The sequence below is a fragment of the Terrapene carolina genome, unplaced genomic scaffold (genome assembly GCF_002925995.2).
Source record: "Terrapene carolina triunguis isolate 2854851 unplaced genomic scaffold, T_m_triunguis-2.0 Scaffold194, whole genome shotgun sequence".
Classification (NCBI taxonomy): Eukaryota; Metazoa; Chordata; order Testudines; family Emydidae; genus Terrapene; species Terrapene triunguis.
The window spans coordinates 632,786-653,897 of NW_020664545.1; the positions used below are offsets into that span (position 1 = coordinate 632,786).

The 21,112-nt window shown below is 41.4% G+C and overlaps 1 protein-coding gene across 8 annotated transcripts in view; it reads left to right on the forward strand.

The window, feature by feature from the left end:
- The first annotated feature begins 1,157 nt into the window (after positions 1–1,157).
- The window catches only part of MYO9B (myosin IXB), a 76,563-nt gene continuing 56,608 nt past the window's right edge, over positions 1,158–21,112 (forward strand). For all 8 annotated transcript variants that reach the window (XM_026654983.1, XM_026654984.1, XM_026654988.1 and 5 more), the window contains exons 1-2: positions 1,158–1,274; positions 16,122–17,015. In XM_026654983.1, coding sequence (XP_026510768.1) covers positions 16,179–17,015 — 837 coding nt within the window. In that variant the 5' untranslated portion in view covers positions 1,158–1,274; positions 16,122–16,178. The remainder of the gene's footprint in view (positions 1,275–16,121; positions 17,016–21,112) is intronic.

The window sequence follows — 21,112 nt, forward strand, 5'->3', positions numbered from 1 at the left end:
TTTTTTTTTTTTTTGCTTGGGGCAGCAAAAAACCTAGAGCCGTGGTCTCAATGGGGTGATGCTAGTCTACAGGTGAGATCAGAGTGGCTGGGAATGTGTGTGAGAGAAGGAAAGGTATCAGTTCTGTCTCCTTTTTCATGCAGCACGGACCGGCTTCTTGGTGCTGAGCTGCCACCTGGCGCACTAAGTGCAGCTGGGCATAGAGCAAACCCAGTGCTTACTTTGTAATGAAAGAGATGTTGGGGCTCAAGCAATTTTTTTACATTCATAACTGATGCAGCAAGCCTAGAGGTGCTGGGCTATGAACTGCCAAGCCTAGAGATGCCGGCAGAGCCGGCTCCAGTGTTTTTGCCACCCCAAGCGGCGGGGAAAAAAAAAAAGCCGCAATCGCGGCACTTCGATGGCAGCTCTACCGCCGCCGCTTCATTCTTCGGCGGCAATTCGGCGGCAGGTCCTTCCCTCCAGGAGGGACTGAGGGACCCCCTGCCGAATTGCCACCGGACGTGCCGCCCCTTTCCGTTGGCCGCCCCAAGCACCTGCTTGCTGCGTTGGTGCCTGGAGCCGGCCCTGGGTGCCAGGGGCTCGGCCCTGGCACAAATCAAGCACCAAGGAAACCCAGACCCTGCTGCCCCCCGCCCCTCAGTCCAGTGCCTCTGGCGACCCCAAATATTGCCTTCCAGGAGCTGAGCTCTGCTGCCGTCTAGCGGGCTGGGGGCGCTGTCTTTCACTGAACTGTAGGGTTTGTAGGAGGCTGATGAGAACAGTAGGGACCAGGCCTGTGCAAGGCAATACCAAGGGTTGAATGGAGCCGGCTGTGCTTTGGAGCTGCCCAGTCCCATCACAATCCGCTCCCCTGCCTGCCGAGCCGCGAAGAGGCTGCGTGGCTCACATGGCCTGTGTACATCCCCGCGAGGGAGTCTGGGCTTCCCAGGCCCTTGTCGAGTAACGTCTGTTCCCGCCTTGTACCCACCGCGGCTGCAGAGCAGAGACGCTGCTCCCGGGATGAGCGCAGGGGCGGGAACGGAGAGGGAGACCGCTCTGCAGCCGCGAGGCGCTCGCTCGCTCTGGCGCGCGTGCGCACTAGCTGCTCGGAGCGCCTCAGGCTCTGCCCGGCGTTGCCCTGTCCCTTCCCCTCAAACGCGGAAGTGAGCGGTGCCTCGGCAGGGCCTGGTAGGAGGGGCCGCCGCCGGGCTGGGAGTGATCGAGCAACCGAGCCGCCAAAGGAACGCGATGGAGAGCGGGCCTTTGCCCCACTCATTCCTCTCCCTCGGCGGGTGAGCGGGAAGGGGCCGGTGTGGGGGGGCCGGGGGCGGTTGGGGGAGGGCGCGGGGAGAAGGGGGATGGGGAGGCCGGGGTGGTTGGGGAGGGCGCGGGGAGAAGGGGGGTGGGGAGGGGCGTGGGGAGAAGGGGGATGGGGAGGCCAGGGGTGGTTGGGGAAGGGCTTGGGAGGAAGGGGAGGCTGGGGGCGGTTGGGAGAAGTGGGATGGGGGTGCTGCAGCACCCCCTGGATTGAAGTGGTTTCCTTTATATACAGGCTTTACAGTTTGGTTCAATGGTTCTAAGCACCCCCACTATACAAATTGTTCTAGCAGCCCTGGTTGGGGGGAGAAGGGGACTGGTTTGATCGGTGGGGGGAAGGTGTGGTTGGAAGAAGGCGTGTGGATGGTTTGTGGAGAGAATGGAGGCTGGTTGGGGGGAGAAGGCGGTAATGCTATATAAAGTTCTTCAGATGGGAGTTGCTTTGTGATGGGTAATGGAGAACTGGAGGCTAACATGGGAAGTGTCATACATGGGGCGATGGTGGGAGGAGGAGGGTCCTGGAGAGGAAGTGCGGGAGGGTGGGTTGAATCAGATCCTCTAAATACATGGGGGGGATCTGTAGCTTCAAGCCCTCTCAGCTGGTGCAGGGCTTGCCCATGGGATTTGGGAGGTTAGGGGGCGGAAGACACACTCTGGTTGCCCCAACTCCCTAGATAAGGTCCTTCACGGTTTGCTTGGGGAATCGGAACTCCTTGGAACTGTTATTGGCAGTGGCGTTGGGTTTTTCCAGCTCATAGCTATTTCCTAAGCCGTTCTGGTGCCTGGGCTTTGGAAGTAAACCCAAGCACGCGGGTGTGATTGTGGGTGCTCTCTGTTCCATGCTCTACAACGGAGACCAGTGAGCAGGAGGCACTACAGACCCATCTACTGTACAGGCTGCCTCAGGCCCGTAGTGATGGGCAGACTCCTACTCTGTGCTCAAGTTTTAAGAGAGAGTGCCTGTAGGTTGTACTATGCTATGCTGCATCTATCTGCATTGCTGTGTTTAGCAGACAGGATTGCAATGTGGTTACTATTGCCACTGTGTCTTATGTCCAAAGAATGTTAAGGTCTTAAAGCTAGGAAGCATACATTTTTTTCTAGCTTCCTGTACTTTGACTAGAAAAATGGCTGAAGACGAATACTCATATCGTAACTTGTTCCATTTGTGAGCATCGTGGGGAATTCATAACTTAGAATTTCTGAATTTGGTGAGAAATAAGCAATGCCCACAACAGTTCTCCAATTACTTGTTTCCATCTTCTGTAAGATGGTAGCAGAGGTCATGGAGGTGGTCTTAGACCTCTGACATGTGATCAGCTTTTCAAGGATGATGGCATCAGTACCCTCCACACACAACACTTCAAAGTGGATTAATATCACTTTGCCTGCTTTCCTATCTGCAGATAAGATATTTATTGCAAGGATTCAGAAGGGCTCAAGGATTTCAGACCTATTACTGGGCCAACAGGAGCAGTTGTCCTAAAATTGTCATGAGGCAATCCTACATTCCAATTAGCACATGAATATTCACCCCCGTTGACTTCAGTAAACCTTTGGTTTCTTTATGTTGTATCTCATCAGGAACAGATTTATATAGAAAAAACTGAAGGAAAAACAAGACGGCTGTGTTTATAATTCTCCACAAGTTGTAAACTTTGTGGAGATGAGTATATATACTTATTTGCCTAAAAAGATTCTTCTTCTTCAAAAGTTTTGACTCTTTTTCCCTTTAAAGTTGCATGATGCTATTATCCAGAATTTATATAAAATAGCACAACTAAAAATGCAAAATTTTAACATTTCCTTGCCTTAAGAAAAGGAGTAAATTCAGTCACTCTAATCGGGTGTGACATATACGACAGCATATCACATCTGGTTGCAGTGTACCTGAATGATAAATAGACTTTAATAAAAGCAATTGTTGCTTCATTTCAATTTATCAGCTCTTCTCTTGTTATGCCTACACTGTAATCCATGTTAATCTCTGCCATTCCATTGACTCTGGCAGTGTGCTCTAGAAGACAGAGCACCGAACTGGGATTCAAGAGACATGGGTTCTTTTCCCAGCTCTGTGTTTGGCCTGCTGGGTAACCTTGGGCAAGTCACTTCCCGCCTCTGTGCCTCAGTTCCACCATCTGTAAATGACTGGCCACCTTTCTGAGCTCTATTGATGGATAGTACTATATAAGAGTAGGTAGTGATGGTGGTGGTATTAATCAGCATCCTGTATTTAAATGCTTTCCTTTTTCTACATCCGAAGAAGTGGGTTGTAGCCCACGAAAGCTTATGCTCTAATAAATTTGTTAGTCTCTAAGGTGCCACAAGTACTCCTGTTCCTTTTTCACTAGTCATTCACTTCTGTACTTTACCCCAATGAACTTCGGTGTTGGAGTGGGTGATTCCCATTGGAGACAATGTGGGAGCTTTTTTTTTTTTTCCTTTTTCCAAACAACTATTGTGCCATTGCTGCACCAGTGTGCTCCCTTCTTGTCCCATTCCCAAAACCCAGGGAAACACTTAAATTTTAAGCGTTGGTGCCCAGGCTTACTCCCAAGCGTGGGAGAGCCCACAGTGCTATGTACTAGACTTTTTCTGCTTAGCTTCCTTACTGTATCAAGTTGAACCGTGCTTTCTTGCTATACCTGAGAATGACTTAATAATGGCTTAATAAAGAGCGTTTTCCAGAAGTTGACTCTGTTCTGCTGTTCGTCAGTGAAATGGGTCAGCCCAAAAACTCAGAAGTTCTAGCCAGTATAGGAATAGGGGAGTTCTTAGGTCTCTGTTCCAGTTTTGTTATGGAACTTAAAATGCTTGTAGGGCTGAATAATTTAGAAACTGTAAATGCAGCTGATGAAAAATTTAAATGAGACCTATCCATAATTGAAACTTAGTACAAACGGAGCTTTCTGACAAATAGTGATTCAAGCACTAGACCTGTTGAACAATCTGATGTATGAATAAACTGTTTGACTCATATACTTATAACCCAAGTCTGCCCAGCTCAAAAAATGACCTATTAGTTGGAAGGATAAATGTCTTGTTTCTCATATCTTAGGAATTTGGAAAGAAAAAACCCTTAAATATGTAATCTTGGTTGTCTCAACTCTTGATAACTTTTAACTGATTTTATTTAAAGATCCCAGGATTTGGTATTTGTTCTTACACATTTATGGTGTGGAAAGTGTGTGTAATTTTTAAATAACACACTAAGAATTTCTACAGATACATTGCTTATATCCCAAATATAAAATGTCCTCAGCTTTGAATCCCAAATACAAAATATTTCTCTTTAAAATTGATTTGGTATTCCATACTTCAATATTAACAGTGAGAATTGGCATTTATTCTATCTGATTTAAGGTATAGTTGATTGATGTTTATATATAAACTGATCAAAGTATTCTCCTTGCCATTATACAAAATAGTTATATATTGCATCTCTAGGGACTTAAAGATTGTAAAAAGTGCCTCTGAATAGATATTGTTTGATTTATTTTTAACTAGACATTTCATGTCTATGTAGAATTCCTTTCTAGCATTTAGCCATGATCTTAAAAATAGTTTAATATTTTTACACTGTTAAAATGGGGGTAAAAGAGGATCCTCTGTCCATATATGGAAGCAACTTTAATTTAAGAACAATGTCCAATAGGTCATTTGTATGGCCGTGGCTACACTCGAAACTTCAAAGTGCTCCCGCGGGAGCGCTCCCGCAGCAGCGCTTTGAAGCGCGAGTGTGGTCACGCGCCAGCGCTGGGAGAGAGCTCAATGAGCACCCAGCACAATGGGGACCCAGCCTCCTTCAGGAAACTAGGCCCTAGCAGAGTACTACTACTAATTGAATGAAGAACCGGGGGAGAGTCAACATGGCTTTTGTCAAGGGAAATCCTGCCCCACCAATCTATTAGAATTCTTTGAGGGGGGCCAACAAGCATGTGGACCAAGTGATCCAGTGGGTGTAGTGTACTTGGACTTTCAGAAAGTCTTTGACAAGGTCCCTCACTGACTCTTAAGCAAAGTAGGCAGTCATAGGACAAGAGGGAAGGTCCTCTCATGGATCAATAGCTGGTTAAAAGATAAGAAAAGAAAGGGTAGGAATAAATGGTCAGTTTTCACAGTGGAGAGGTAAATAGCAGGATCCCCCAGGGACCTGTACTGGGACAAGTGCTATTCAACATATTCATAAATGATCTGGAAAAATAGGTAAAGAGTGAGATGGCAAAGTTTGCAGATGATAAAAAAATCATTGAGATCCAAAGCTGACTGCGAAGAGTTACAAAGGGATCTCACAAAACTGGATGACTGAGCAACAAAATGGCAGATGAAATTCAATGTTGATAAATGCAAAGTAATGCACGTTGGAAAGCATAATCCCAATTATACAAAATGATGGTGGCTAAATTATCTGTTACCACTCAAGAAACAGTGGATAGTTCTCTGAAAACATCTGATCAATGTTCAGCAGCAGCAGTCCAAAAAGCTAACAATATTAGTAACAATTAGGAAGGGAATAGATAATAAGACAGATAATGTCACTATATAAATCCATGGTATGCCCACACCTTGAATACTGCATGTAGTATTGGTCATCCCATCTCAAAAAAGATACATTAGAATTGGAAAAGGTACAGAGAAGGGCAACAAAAATGATTAAGGCTATGGAACAGCTTCCATATGAAGAGAGATTAAAAAGAGTGGGACTGTTCAGCTTGGAAAAGAGACAACTGAAGGGAGATATGATAGAGATCTTTAAAATCATGAATGGTATGGGGAAGAGTTATTTACCCCTTCACATAACACAAGAACCAGGGGTCATCCAATAAAACTAATAGGCAGCAGGTTTAAAACAAACATAAAGAAATACTTCTTCACACCAGGCATAGTCAACCTGTGGGACTAGTTGACAGGGGATGTTGTGAAGGTCAAAAATATAACTGGATTCAAAAAAAAAGTAGGTGAGTTCATGGAGGATAGGTCTATCAATGGCTATTAGCCAAAATGGTCAGGGACGCAACCCCATGCTGTCCTTATGACTCTGACTGCCAGAAGCTGGGTCCAGACGACAGTGGATGGATCACTCAATAATTGCCTTGTTGTGTTCATTCTCTCTAAATCGTCTGACACCTGCCACTGTCAGAAAATGGGATACTGTTCTAGATGGACCTTTGTTTCTGACGCACTATGGTCATTCTTATGTTCTAAGAAAATCACCAGGAAAGACAACATTAACATCCAGGCCACCTTCGTTCATGCACTTTGCCACACAATCCTCATGGTATCCAAACAAGCTCTGACTCTGCCTCCACAGCTAACTCCATTTCGTTTCCACCATACAGCCACACACAGCTTATTCCTCTCAATCTCACTTAATAAGCACCATAGCTTTAATTCTGACATCAGATTAATTTAGGTAATAATGCATTATAGGCTTTTGAAGTAAAATTATGTCCAATAGAGATCTTAATTTTGCTGAGTTCAGAACTAAGCTGTGCATCTGTGTGTGATACAATGCACACATCCAATTCCTTTGAATGTGATTTGTAGGGACTTTGGGGCCTGGGCAGAGTGGGGCTGTGATGCAGGGGCTTGAGGGGTGGTAAGGAGCAGAGCAGGTAGTTGAGAGGGTGGGGAATACCTCCTCTACCTTATGCAGCACTGAGCAGCAAAGCTGAGGTTGGGGTGGGGATAGGGTGAGGTAAGAAGCATGCTTGCTCCCTTTTTCCCTGCAGCCTCCCCTACTATATTCCAGCTTGTTCTGTGATAGGAAGCTGATGGCAAAGACTCTTTGTCCCTTGGTTTCCTTGATTACAACAGTTAAGAAAAATGTAATAACGTTTAGCCATCAAAAACCAATCTTTGATGATGTTTGATTCAGGATTAACTAATGTGGGAAATTACAAGTCTAAGAGCATTAAAATAGTTATAGTGAATCCAATAAAATCTTACATTTGTATGTAAAATATCCAGAAAGAAGGATTTCAAGTTGCTTAGACTTCTCAGTCTGCAGCTGATTGTAATATGAACATTTTCAAGAGAATTCAAGTTTGTTTTTATTGAAAGAAGTGGTACATGTTTGGGAAGCTCAATGTTAATTTAAGGGATTTAAACCTTGCTTTAAGTGGAAAAGCTCAGTGCAGCCTTGGACTTGTTGGGGCACCTCTATAATATCCTCTCTTATGGGAGATGGAGAATTTCTCCTTTTCAGTTTAAGAAACAGTGCTGCTGTCATAGTCAATAACTGTATGTTTCTGAAGCAAAGAAATAACTGAAAATTGGTGTTTCACATTACTCAGGGACACTAGTATCTTGTAAAGTCTGTGGTTTGAATTTAAATATTACTGAACTGTATTTGACTTTGGATATCAGACACGTATTGTTGCTATTTTCATGTTGAAAAATACATAACAATGAACACTGCCAAAATAAAATCATACATCTTTGAAACTGTGTAGTATGAGTAAGCCCCTTCGTTTTCAGTTTAAACTGATTTTTACCAGAAAAAATCCTGGGTTTTACAAAAAGCATTATTCTCTTTTTCTGATTTTCACCCTACTTTTGTATCATTCAAATATATAAAAAATAACTTATTAGGAAAATACAGTACATTGCATGAGATATATGTATTCAGATAATACATTAGTCTGTTTCAGAGTAGTAGCAGTGTTAGTCTGTATCCGTAAAAAGAACAGGAGTACTTGTGGCACCTTAGAGACTAATATAAGCTCATGCTCAAATAAATTTGTTAGTCTCTAAGGTGCCACAAGTACTCCTGTTCTTTTTACATTAGTCTGTGTGGATATGCAAAGCTGCCAGTTGAAGTAGTCTAGAAGATACACACAATAAACAAACAGGCATGCATGCAAGCTCTGAAGTGCGTACACATCTTACTCCTGGGGAAATTCTGTGCCAAAAAATTAAAAATTATGCACACAATATTTTAAAATTCTCCATATTTTATTTATCAAAATAACGCAATATAATCACACTGGTTTCAATTATTTTGGTAATTTATTTAAACTACAATACAATGGATGGAGAATGGAAGTGGGGCGCATTGGAGAAAATTCCGAAACCCCTTTGCCTAATAGTAATGTAGCTAGGTTTGACCCTTTATTTCTAGTTATTAGTCAACAAATATATGCAGCCATATGCTCAGTGTTACATAATAGGCAACTGAAGAGCAGGTGATAGCTGGGGAATCAAACTCACAATTTATATTGGCTACTGACCATCTCCAGAAAAGTCAGCAGCAAACAGATGATAGAGCACATTTTGATAGGAAATTTTTTCAGTCAAAAAATTTAGTTCAGTTCTAATCACTAAAGCACCATAAGCATTTATAAGGCCATACTGTCCTTTATACCACTCTGGCAATGTAAAGGAGCCTTAAAACTTTTACACCTGTTTTATACTCGGGGAATTCACAAAGACAATGGGAACAATTCATTAAGCAGGTAGGCAGGCTGCTACATTTGCTCTTCCTGAGGGGACAGAGCCTGCCCCATGCCTACCTTCTCAGAAACACTCTGATGCCCTGCCCCTCCATGCCAAGTGTGCTGCAATAGCAAGCGAGAGGGAAAGAGTGCCTCTCTCTCTCACACACATGACTGCCCAGACCCCCCACAGCAGTGATTTACGTCTCTACTGGTTGCTCCAGGTGCCCAAACCGACCTGCTTCCACTGTCAGGGAGGGGCGCGTGGCCACTCTTGTGGCTTCCCTTTGTTTCCCCAGCAGAATTCATTTTTCTGTAGGGAAACAAAGAAATCTGCGGGGAACATGAATTATGCGCACACGCAGTGATGCAGATTTCCCCAGGAGTAGCATCTGAACATACTGATGAATCTCACGCCCACCACGTACGCATTTCAAGCTGTTAGCTGGCAATGGTTTAAATATTTGATACAGATTTTTGTTTTCTTCCCATTTTAGTGTATCAGAACACAAGGCAGTATTTGAAAGTTTAAAAAAAACAAAAACAGGAGGAGAGGATGAAGTTGAGTGTATGCGCTGCAAATGGTGTGGCCCAATTATTAAATGTAAATATTTATAGGCTAATAGTTCTAAGTCTACAATAGATAACTGTTTATTCAAATGAAAAGTTTCATTTCTGGATTAGAGACACATTGTTTTCTTAAACTCAGAGGTGGCATTATGTTTTGAGTTCTGTTTTAGTTCTGCAGCAACCACATTGAATTCCATTCATCAAAGCATTAATCTACTGAATACTTTTTCCCCTGTCCTTCCGTCCACTAAAATAAACCCCTATATTTACCCAGAAAAATTAATTTTTTTGCACTGATTTTCATCTGTTTTTGTTGTAGTAGAAATAAACACAGATAAATTCCTGGGGAAAAAATAAATAAAATAAAACCTGAAAACTAAGGGCCCTAAGTATGAGGCAGTCCAAGTGTACATGAAAATGGAAAGAACTGAAATATATGAACAGTTCTTCCTGCACATTTTTGTTGTAATGGTAGCTTTCCCTTTTTAGCTTCAGTATGATTCACTGGATAAATATGCAGCTTCAAATTATGGCCTTATTTAAACTAAACAGCTACCCTGTACTGGCTGAAGCACTGTCCTGTTTTCCAATAGCTTACCAGATTGTAAAATAGAGAGTGTTCTTATGTACTTTACAAAATGTAATTGATATTATTGTGGCTCAAGAGCAGTTTGAAACTATCTACAGAATTAGTCATTGAAATTTGCTTGTTAGCCTAGTTTCCCAACTCCAATGTCTTCCTCTTCACATTGTCTGTCTGTGCAAGAAGAGAATTTAAAAAGTTAGTGCTAATCACTTGGTAAAATTAAAGCATGTTGCTTCCCCTCTCCTCCACCCAAAGAAAATGATTTGTGTTCTGGGATGTTGCTCTTCTCCAATGATGTAAATGGCAGCTACTCCCTTCTTCTGTGACAGAGTGAATGAGATGCTCTCATGTTGAATAGCTTATTGTTTGGGAAATCTTCAGTATACTCAGTGCTGAGCAATTTGCATGTACTTAGCATAAAAATGAATATTGGTTTAAGCAGTGATCCTTAACAGACTGATTATATTAGTGCCTCTTGTAAGTATTCTGTTAATATTCTGTATATTATATAGTCGGAAGGGAAGAGTAATGAAAACCGAAACAGAAAAAAGATTTTGCTATTTTGTTGCTTTCCCTCTTCCAGGCTGGCAGGTATCCTTGCTCCAGTCGAGGTGGTCAGAGAAAGGGGACCTATAATTTTCTATAATTTTGGCTTCAGTTTACCTGTCTTGCCCTATTGTTCCAGATTACATTTGCCTCCAATCTCAGCAGTCACATCAATTTGGCTTGCTGAAGCCTGAAAGTACTTTCCCAAAATATTGGAAGAGGAGATAGAGATGATGCAAGTGCAGCATATATAATATATATATGCATATATATATATGCATCCGAAGAAGTGGGTTGTAGCCCACGAAAGCTTATGCTCTAATAAATTTGTTAGTCTCTAAGGTGCCACAAGTACTCCTGTTCTTTTTGCGGATACAGACTAACACGGCTGCTACTCTGAAACCTGGCATATATAATAGTACTTCAGATTGCGATAAGAATAGTGAGCTATGCTTTGTTAACTCCTTTGCAGCACATGGATTCCATGTAGTTGTTCCTCTATTCATGTCTGCAGAGGTAACAGAGTCTGGTGGACTGGGATCCAGGTCTGGGAGTCAAGAACTCCTTAGTTCTAACCTTGTTTTAGCCAGTGACCTGCTGCGATCACGGCCAAGTCACTTAATTATCTCTGTATAAGTTTCCTCCTCTGTAAGATGAGGGAAATACCTGCCTCATAGCTTTGTGAGGATTAATAGTTTTTGTACAGTGTTTTGAAGATGAAGGGCTAAGTGCTATTCAAATTATTAGTTTTTAATGCGGCAAGGTTCTGTTTGTATTAATACACTATAAAAGGGAAGTAAACAAGAACGACTGAAGCCAGTTGTTGGCTCATGATGTCAGCGTGCATTGCCCACTTGCTAAATTTTCAGACAAGCATCTTTCATGCTCTCTCGCATGCTACCTCTCAGACTTGTGAGGTGCTCCCTATAAACATCCATAAAGCTACCTCTTTATTTTCCTTCAAATCCTTCCTTAAAACTCTCCTGTTCTGTGACAGTGCTGCTGCTGGTGTGCAGAAGCCACTGCCTGTCATGGTGACCAATATTGTCTCATTGTTTTCTTGTACTCCCTGTCTTTCTGTATCCATCCGTTGTCTCTTGTCATACACTTAGATTTTTAAGCTCTTTGGGACAAGGACTTTTTGTTCTGTTTGTTCAGCACCTAGTACTATGGGACCCTGATTCATGACTAGGGCTCCTCGGGTGCTACTGTAATACAAATAATAAAAAATAACATTGCTTGGGTCATATGATAAATGTCCTACTTTAAATCAATAAGGAAATCAAGAGAGGCGGAAGAAGATAATTTTATCTGAAGGTCTGTGGTTTGGTTTCTTTTGTATCAGCCTAGATCTCTAGTAGTTCTCCAGTAGTACATCATGACTTCACTTCTGTAATGTACTCTACTAGCTCTAGCAGACTGCTTAGACATACTATTTCCTTCTGAAATTCCAGTAATAATCTGTGGCAACAGACATTCATCTTCAGAGTCTAATTTTCTTCTGTGTCAAATGTCTCTGCTACAGCTGACCTCAGTTTTGTGTATCATTTAGGACCCTGTTTACACTGAAGCGCTAAGTGTCTGAACCAGCTAATAAAACTGTTATAAGCAAATTCAGCACAATTTTAAATATGGTTTGCCTGACCAGCATTGACTAGTTTCTACCTAGTCTAGAGCATGTTCCAAAAGGTTATTTCCTCAGCCACACTACCCAGGCCAGTATTTTAGAACCTCAGACAGTCCCCTCCCACCACTATGCAGAAAAGGCCTATCTGCTTGGGCAGTCCTTGGAGCTGTCATTGAGCAAAATATGAAAAAAGGCCCACCAAACCCCTTGCTGGGTCCAACAGGGCTCTAGGGTATATCTCGTCTTGGCTTGAGGCCTAGTTTAGTTGAAATGTTTGATTTCTCCTGTTTGAGTGATTTTAAATGTTTATCCCAAGAGAAGTGTATTTCAGCCTCTAGGTCAGGGGTTCTCAAACTGGGGGTCAGGACCCCTCAGGGGGTCGTGAGGTTATTACATGGGGGGGTCACGAGCTGTCAGCCTCCACCCCAAACCCCACTTTGCCTCCAGCATTTATAATGGTGTTAAATATATAAAAAAGTGTTTTTAATTTATAAGGGGGGTCGCACTCAGAGACTTGCTATATGAAAGGGGTCACCAGTACAAAAGTTTAAGAATCACTGCTCTAGGTTATGATTTAGTATAGTTTTTGAACTTGTAGGCAGAGAAGCCCTCAGCTCACTACCTGCCAAATCATGGCCTTGAGCTGTTGGGATGAATAGTGGAGGCAACTTCTGCTGGGATTTGTAAGCAGATTGATGGGTAGAACAGTAGATATTTACATCCTATTTTGCTGAATTCCTGTTGCTTCACAGAACATCCATGTTCATTTCTGCTTTGCTTTTGAAGATTTCATGAGACCACTTTTAGCTCTTTTTAAAGGATACTGTCAAGGTAATTAGGCCTAACAATTGATATGCTTTAAAGCTTCTAATTTTATGACACTGCGCTGAGGTTCTCCTCCTGTTTGTATTTGAAATGGATTATTGCAACATTGCATTTCAGACTACTCCAAAGTGAACTTTAACATTTTAGTTTTAATGGTTTTGGTCACCTTCACGCAAAGTAATTATTGAATAATTTAAGCTGGATTTTTCAAAGGCAAATCAATTCAAAAGGAATTCATTGAAAGCTGGGTACCCAATTTCCTTAGAGTCCTTTGAAAATCCCAGCCTTTAACATTAAAATAACCTTTAACATCAATATTAAATAACTCTCTAAATATTTTACATTAGGTGACTGTTCCACAAGGAGGAAGAGGGCCTCTGAAAATTCAACAGTATTAAAATAAAGCAAACCGCATCTGGATTTCATATTTGGTTGAAGTGAAGCAACCATTATGGTGACTCTTCCTATTTTCTCCCTCTGTGAATGTATGTAGTAATCATGTTGCAGCAAGTTCTTTTCACTGAAAACTCTGTGCCCTAGACCATCCCAGTGAGGAAACAGAACTGCCTTGTCTGTTTGATGTCCCCTAAAGCAGATGCCTGTGATGACTGCATGTACTGCAAATCTGTGTCTAGCATAAATACTTTCAGGTTGATGTCTACCGTCTGCATGTTGCTTTGTCAGTGATCAGCCTTCCCCAGAGTGAGAAATATTTCTTTTTCCTGTTTCTCAGTCTTGGAAATCTCCTGAGCTCAGACCACCAGCTGTCCCCTAAACAAGCAGTATTTCATGTTATAATGTGCCTCTTGTCTTCCATGAACAGAGCTGAGGCTACTGTGTTCCATTTCCCCCAGCAGCTATCCAAAACTGTAGTTTTGGAAAATGTGATGGATGAGTGAAAAATGTACCAGACAGCCTTTATATTAGGTAGAAGATGAGGTTAGGTGGGCTTTATCAACAAGGTCAATGCCTAGATAAGAAAAGCAGCCTTCAACAGCTGGGAAGTAGAAGGCTGCTGAGATTTCTATGGGAATGCTTCCTCTGGACTCTGCTTGGGTCCATCTTTCATATCAGTCTCTGGCTAGTAAGTGTCTGAAACTTCTCGCTGCTGGAAGAGAGCAGGAATTCTGTGATTGGGGAGGGTCTAAGCTACTCTACTTTTTCCCCAGAACTGCCTGGCTGAGGAGAGAAGGTGAAGTGGTCTTTGTCATTCTTCATCTTCTGTAGCTTCAGTGGTTTTTTGTATGTTTTCCATGAATAATTCCAGGGTCCCTTCTACTGCTTTTAGCGTTCCCAAGCAGCAGTAAGGTGAAATTCTGATTGTTGATAGTGTCACTGCTGACTGGGGTTCTGAGTAGCAGTGGTGAAAGGAGCAGAGTCTTGTAAATTTTACTTTGCTGCTGCTTGGCAAAGCTTCTCCCTCTGACATAGCTTCTGCCTCTCTCCCGTCAGTTTAGAGCATCTTCATTAAAGTGCTACAGTGGTGCAGCTGCACCAGTACAGTTGCGCCGATGAAACATTTTAAGTGTGGACTTGCTCTTATATAGCCCTTTAACCTTTGTGGTTGAGTGTCTGCTACGAGTCAAAAATCAGTGATAATTATAGATTTAAGAAATGGATGGGATTTCCCGAGTCCTCTGATCCAACCGCCTGTGTGAGTGTCACAACGAGCCTCTTAGAAGTGAAAGATAGACTTAATTTTTATGCAGAATAAGAAACCATTCTGCAAGGGATCATGTGGATTAATCAGAGAAGTGCCATTATTTGTCCCACTGTTTGTAGTTCATTCTGCCTCCCAGTTGATAAAGATGAACTGAAGATAATCTAAGAAACGTGCATAACAGAAAATGTTTCAGAAACTCTTGCTTCTACACAGAATTGCTTAGAAATGAAGTTCTCCATTTTTAGACTATGTTCAGGAGTGGCAGAACTGTCATGTGCTTCTCTGGAACGATTCATTGACCGACCGCCTGCCTGTGGTGGAAATGCCAACAAAAGAATGTTTCCAACTCTCTGTGCATCTTATTTGTGGAACCCTTTGGTCTAATATTGTCTGCCATTGAAAATGACTGCATGTTAATTTGTAACTTGAATTGACTTTTGTACTGTGTTTTGGTTTAATTTGTGACTTGTATTTGGGTCACTTGTTCAAGTAGCATCCTCTGAGTTTACTGTAATAGAGCACCTTAAATTGAAGAGAGCAAAGATAGAGCTTCATTGTCCATCTGCCTAAGCTGTAAGATTTCCCTTGGGAAACTGCTCTCCACTGATAAGTTAATTATAGAGGTCATTGAACTCAGTGTACCACAGTCACAATGGTTTGTACTTGTAGTGTGACTACCCATGGAACGTAACTAGATGGCAGTTGAATGCCTGGTGAAGCACCACACTGAGCGAAGGACAGTGATTCAGAGTGGATTGCAGATCAAAGAGGAGTACAGACCAGCATCTTTTAACTCTCTCTACTCCCATGAAACTGAAGCTCAATTGCAGGGGTCCACTAGGAGTTGAGGGGGGGAAATCAAGGTAGTGGGAATCAATGACAGTACAGGAGCTTCATGCATGAGGAGCTTGAAAGCAAATGGTAGGAGAGAGATGAAGCAATAGTTAGAAAGACAAGGGTAAAGGAATGAATAGGGGGTTCTTTAGGAATGGAATGAGAGTTGTGAATCCCAGAGGAGCTAGTTACAAAATCATAACTGAAATGTGCTACAATTTAGACTAATTTTAGTTTATCTCTTCCTCAAATAGGAGGTGAAAAGCAAAAATACACTTTGGGGCATTAAGGGTGTGGTTGTTGATTGATAGTAATGAAATTAACTCTAAATTGTGTCTCTTCTCAGTAATTGCTGTGTGTTTTATGAAAGAAATAGCCACTGTGTTACTGTGCTTATGTGAGGAGAGAACTATCTGAGAAAATGCAGGCTGGAAGGAACAGCTTGTGAAACCCAGATGCTCAAACTCTTTCCACTCCAACCTCTTCCATCTGAGTCTCACTCATAAAGCAAACCTTTCCAATGAGAGATCCTAAGTAAAAATGGGCAGTTTGTTTGCAATAACATCACTGATGTTCAGGAAAACACCTTCCTTTCCATAAATTTGCCTGTGTAATAACTACATCTTATATTTCAGATAATTTTTTATTTTTTGGTTCAGTTGCTTTTGTATTTCAGGGAAACCGGTTGGACAGGATACCTTTTAACATCTAACTCTCTTCACTCTCCTTTTGCAGATAATGGGCATTGAGCAACAAGCTGGGGCGGTATGCTGAAGTCAGGTTGGGGGCAGAATGAGTTTAAAAGATGCTGGCAGTGCAGTTTGCCAGGAGAAGGCGGCCTATAATCTTCATATTTACCCCCAGCTCTCGACAGAAAGCACCACCTGCTGCACAGTCACTGCAACTAAGGACAGCACCACTTCAGATGTAATCAAGGATGTGATACATATTTTGAACTTGGATGTCTCAAAGCATTATGTGCTTGTGGAGGTGAAAGAATCAGGAGGTGAAGAATGGGTACTTGATTTGAATGACTCTCCTGTTCATAGGGTTTTGCTTTGGCCCCGCCGTGCTCAGGATGAGCATCCACAAAACGATGGGTACTACTTTCTTTTGCAAGAGAGGGACACTGATGGGACCATCAAATATGTCCATATGCAATTGGTGTCCAAGGAGAAGGACGCTCGACGATTGGTTGAAAGGGGTTTTCTTCCATGGCATCAGGAAAACTTTGATGATTTATGCAATCTCTCCAATTTAACAGAAACAACACTCCTAGAGAATCTCAAACGCCGCTTTCTAAAACACAAGATTTATACATATGCAGGAAGCATTCTGATTGCCATCAATCCCTTCAAATTCTTGCCCATTTATAACCCCAAATATGTCAAGATGTACGAAAATCACCAACTTGGGAAGTTGGAGCCCCATATTTTTGCCATAGCTGATGTGGCTTATCACACAATGCTTAAAAAACATGTCAACCAGTGCATAGTCATTTCAGGTGAAAGTGGATCTGGAAAAACTCAAAGTACAAACTTTTTAATTCATTGTTTCACCGCACTGAGTCAGAAGGGGTACGCGAGTGGTGTGGAGAGAACTATTTTGGGAGCTGGACCAGTACTGGAGGTAAACTTAGGCTGAAATTTTTCTTTGCACAAATAACTTCTTAAAAACTTTTTGAATAATTGCTGGTCTGTGTCATTTTTAGGGAGGATTTTGAAGGCCTTTCTCTTGCAGAGGCATTGAAAATCCAAGTCTGTGTTGATCTGCTACTTTGAAGACAGATTTTTAAATTATTTTTGTTTTTAATATCTAAAGTTTCCTTGCAACTAACTTTCTGCATAGATAAAATAGACCATTTGCTCCTCTTTTGAAATAGGCTATTTCTCTATTTTGCCTTTGCAAGTTACATTCTCGTCTTCAAAGATGTCAGTTTTGATCAGTTATATTTTCACAGCCAGAGCTCAATGTGCTGGGGTGAAGGATTCATTGGGTGTCTCTCATTAGAACACTGTCAGTATTTGAGTCTAGGATCAAGCAGAACCAGTCACTTGGTTCCACTGAATCAGGAATACAGTGAATGTTTTCCTAAGTAAATAGCTCTCCATTGAAATAGTTACCGCTCCGAGTCCCGTGGTGCTTTTCTGCATGGTGAGGATGTCTTTAGCATTTCCATTGTGAACTCCCTTTCGCAGGGATTTATTTCTCTGCTGTAAAGGTTTGCTTCAGGCAGACGCATGTTCTCAGTTGGGGAGAAATTTTGATTAACCCGTAAGTGTTCTGAGCAAATTCTGTTTTAATTATTACATCGTTTCCAGCAGAAGGAAAGACGGCAACCACCAGTCTCAAACAGGGGTAAAATCAGTCTAGAACAGTGCGAGATAACAAGAGGGCAAACATAAACAGTTCTTGAATTTAATCTCTTCCATTTTTTACTCTAAATTAGAATATATTTTTCTAAAATAGTAAATTTGCAGGATGCAGATGACCCTTCAGTAATCCACCAGTGAATGCATGACTAATAGCAGGGGAAATGCTGAGGGAATTAATTCTAAAACTGTCAAGGGATTGTATTCAAACAATGTGTAAAAGTTTTAATACAATCATTTGTGGAGGATTCCAAATTCTACATTAATTTTGGTGCAGAAGGAATATGAGGTAAAGTTTCCAGAAGTGACCAAGTCAGTTAGAGACAAGGTGGGTGAGGTAATATCTTTTATTGGGCTAACTTCTGTTGGTGAAACTTTTGAGCTTACACAGAGCTCTTCTTCTGGTCTGGGACAGGTACTTAGAATGTCACAGCTAAATACAAGATGAAACAGATTGTTTAGCATAAATAGTTAACACCTCTGCACTCATTGGGCAAAAGAGGGGTGTTAGTGGGTTACAGATTGTTGTAATAAGCATTAAATCCAGTGTCCTTATTAGGGTGGCCACTCATATATACCTGGAATACTGGAAATTCTGGTATTTCTGGGAATGGTGTGGGCATGATCCCATCCCTGTCAGTGTGATGCGCGTGTAGGGTCACGCCATATAGGGGCACCATTTTGAAGATTGTGTCATCTTGCCCCCACTGGTGTGACCTCATAGTGTCTGCAAGGTTATGCTGGTGGTGGTGAAGTGGGGCGCTCTCCATTATGGCATCGTTGGATAGAGAACAAACATTACAAAAGCAGGACTGTTGGTTTAAAAACCAGACGAGTGGCCTGCCTAGTCCCTATTGAGTTTGATTTTTAGTGTCTAGAAAAGTTATGAATTTAAGCTCCCTCGCTCCTCTTTTGAAGGTGTTGTGCAGGTTTCCTTTGAGGATGAAGGCTGAGAGGTCAGATATGGAGTGATTACTTTGTGAAAAGTGTTCAACCACCAGTGATAAGGGGTTTTTGTCTTGTCTTATTTTTCTATGTGAGTCACTTAGGTGCTTTTGAAAATTTTACCCAGGATGCTTTACAGAACAGGGAGCGCATGCAAGCATTTTGCCTTGCTTTTTTCTACTTGAAAGCAGAAGTAGAATTTGAGGTTTGCTAGTTGCTGGAGCTCAAGTTTGCAGTTTAGAACAGAAAACAGGAAGGGGTCACTGTGGAAAGCACTATTTAATCAGCTGATCTTGCTGTATCTGATACCATTAACTCTTTTGGACTCTAATTTGCAAGATGTGATACAGCATAATCAAATCAGATAGAGGGGACTGAAATCACATGTTATATTTTGCCAACTGAATGAGAAATGCAAATACCCCAAACTTCAGCAGCTAGATTTGTAATGATCTGTTATGCAATAAAAAATAAATGCTGTTTTATTCAAGCATTCTTAGAAATTGGTTCAGACTTCCATGTTAGGTGTATCGTAAAGAACCACTCCTAGCTAGAAATATGAGTAAAGATTGAAACCTAAACTTGGGAATTTTCTAAATAAACCTTCACATAAAGATGACATTTGAACATATACCATCTAAAATTTAGGATTTGATAGTTTCTTTTTATGAGTATTTCAGGCAAGAACTTTTCTCATGGTTTAAGGGCCTTTGTCCATCACACATTGATTCAACCTAAACTCATATCTGGGGCTGTACTTTTGTAAATCCCTTTGTTTGCTTCTGAATAAAAGTAACAAAATGCAGTACAGCTGTATCCCAAAATGTCTTGCAGAGATGAGCACAAGTTTGTACGAAGGGTGCTACTGATCAGCTTGAAACTAAAAAGGAGGAAATAAAGCATTCATAAGTGCATGAAAGTTAATAAGGCAGCACAATCCTGCATGTAGAGAAGTTATGGAGGCACCTGTGACTCTAACCAAGAACTATGAGTAGGGTTATGTCTGCATATGGGTTAGGACCTATAATTCTCCAAGAGTTCAGCTTGAGTGTCAGTGGGAGCAGTGAAGGTTTGAAGTATAGACAACTCACATTTTTACAGTAGGGTTAGACAACATGGTAATAAAAACTGCTCAAGTCCTGTCTGTGCTACTGCCTCCATTGTTATCACAGCTGGAGCTTACGAAGTGGAGAATTATGGGTCCCAGTTTTCTTAGAGTAGATGTCCTCTTAGTGCAAATTCCTATTCTGTTAAGTGATGATGAATACTTAAGTCAGTTGTGAGTTTAATAGGAGAATGCAATGAAATCTTTGTAGCAAACGTTCTGTCTTACAGAAACTGAAGTCTTAGCAACCAAAATGTCCTGTTTCAGGGTTGGTGATTTGGCTACAGTGAGAGTCACTTGGGCTTTTCATTTAATAGAACCAAGCAGAACAAGGAATTTTCCTTAGAAAATGAATGTTCCTGGGGATTTTGGTGCAGAAGAACACTTTGAAGTGTGTTTTAGTCATTTGGCAATACTCTGTTTCATTTTTGCTTTATATTTTGAGTCCTTCTGAAGTGGTTTGCAAATGTGGAAGACTATTAACGTTAATGAAGTCTGCTTGATTGCAGTAAGACTATAAGAGCCTTTAAGTACTGGCTTAGAACTTCCCCCTTTTTTCGGTGACCTCTTATTTTAGTGACACCCGATTGCCAGGCATCTGCTCGTGGGCTGACCTTTTCATAGAGTTCAAGTGAGTCATATCAGCATTTCTAATGTATCGTAAAAAAGGTGAATGGTGGCATTGTACTGGCAAGGTGGGTTTGTAATTTTTTTAAAAAATTAATATACTTTAAGAATAGCCTGTCAGGAAACCTGAAACTACACTTTTTTCCTTACCGCATGTTGTTTGTTCATTTTATGTGAAGACTAGTTAGCCAAAGCTGGTAGCTCAGCTTTCCTCAAATTAGTAGAAAGTGTTGAATCATCTAATCATTTGCTCAAAATAACCAGACTATGGAAAAAATAGAACTACAACTATACCTTGCCATGGGATTAATCTAAATGCTTCTTGTAATTACCTTCTCCAACATCTGAGACATTAGATATGCCAAAATGATTCATAGGTGTCATAGTTAACTATAAAATATATTGTATATCAAATCAGTCATGGATTAATATGGACTTAGTGCGTAAAAGATCATGGATCTTGGAAAAATAAGGTGGTCAGAAAATAGACTGGGGTTGCTTATACTTCTACACTTGACCAAAGGAAATACAACATGGATCACTTATCTGGCATGCTGCTACATACAACAATAGTATAGCAATCACATGCAATATCATAATAGGCATGAAAAGCATCTCTTGTTTATACACTGTAGCTTCCACATGTGTCTGTTTCTGTATGGGAAATTGTCAGGTGC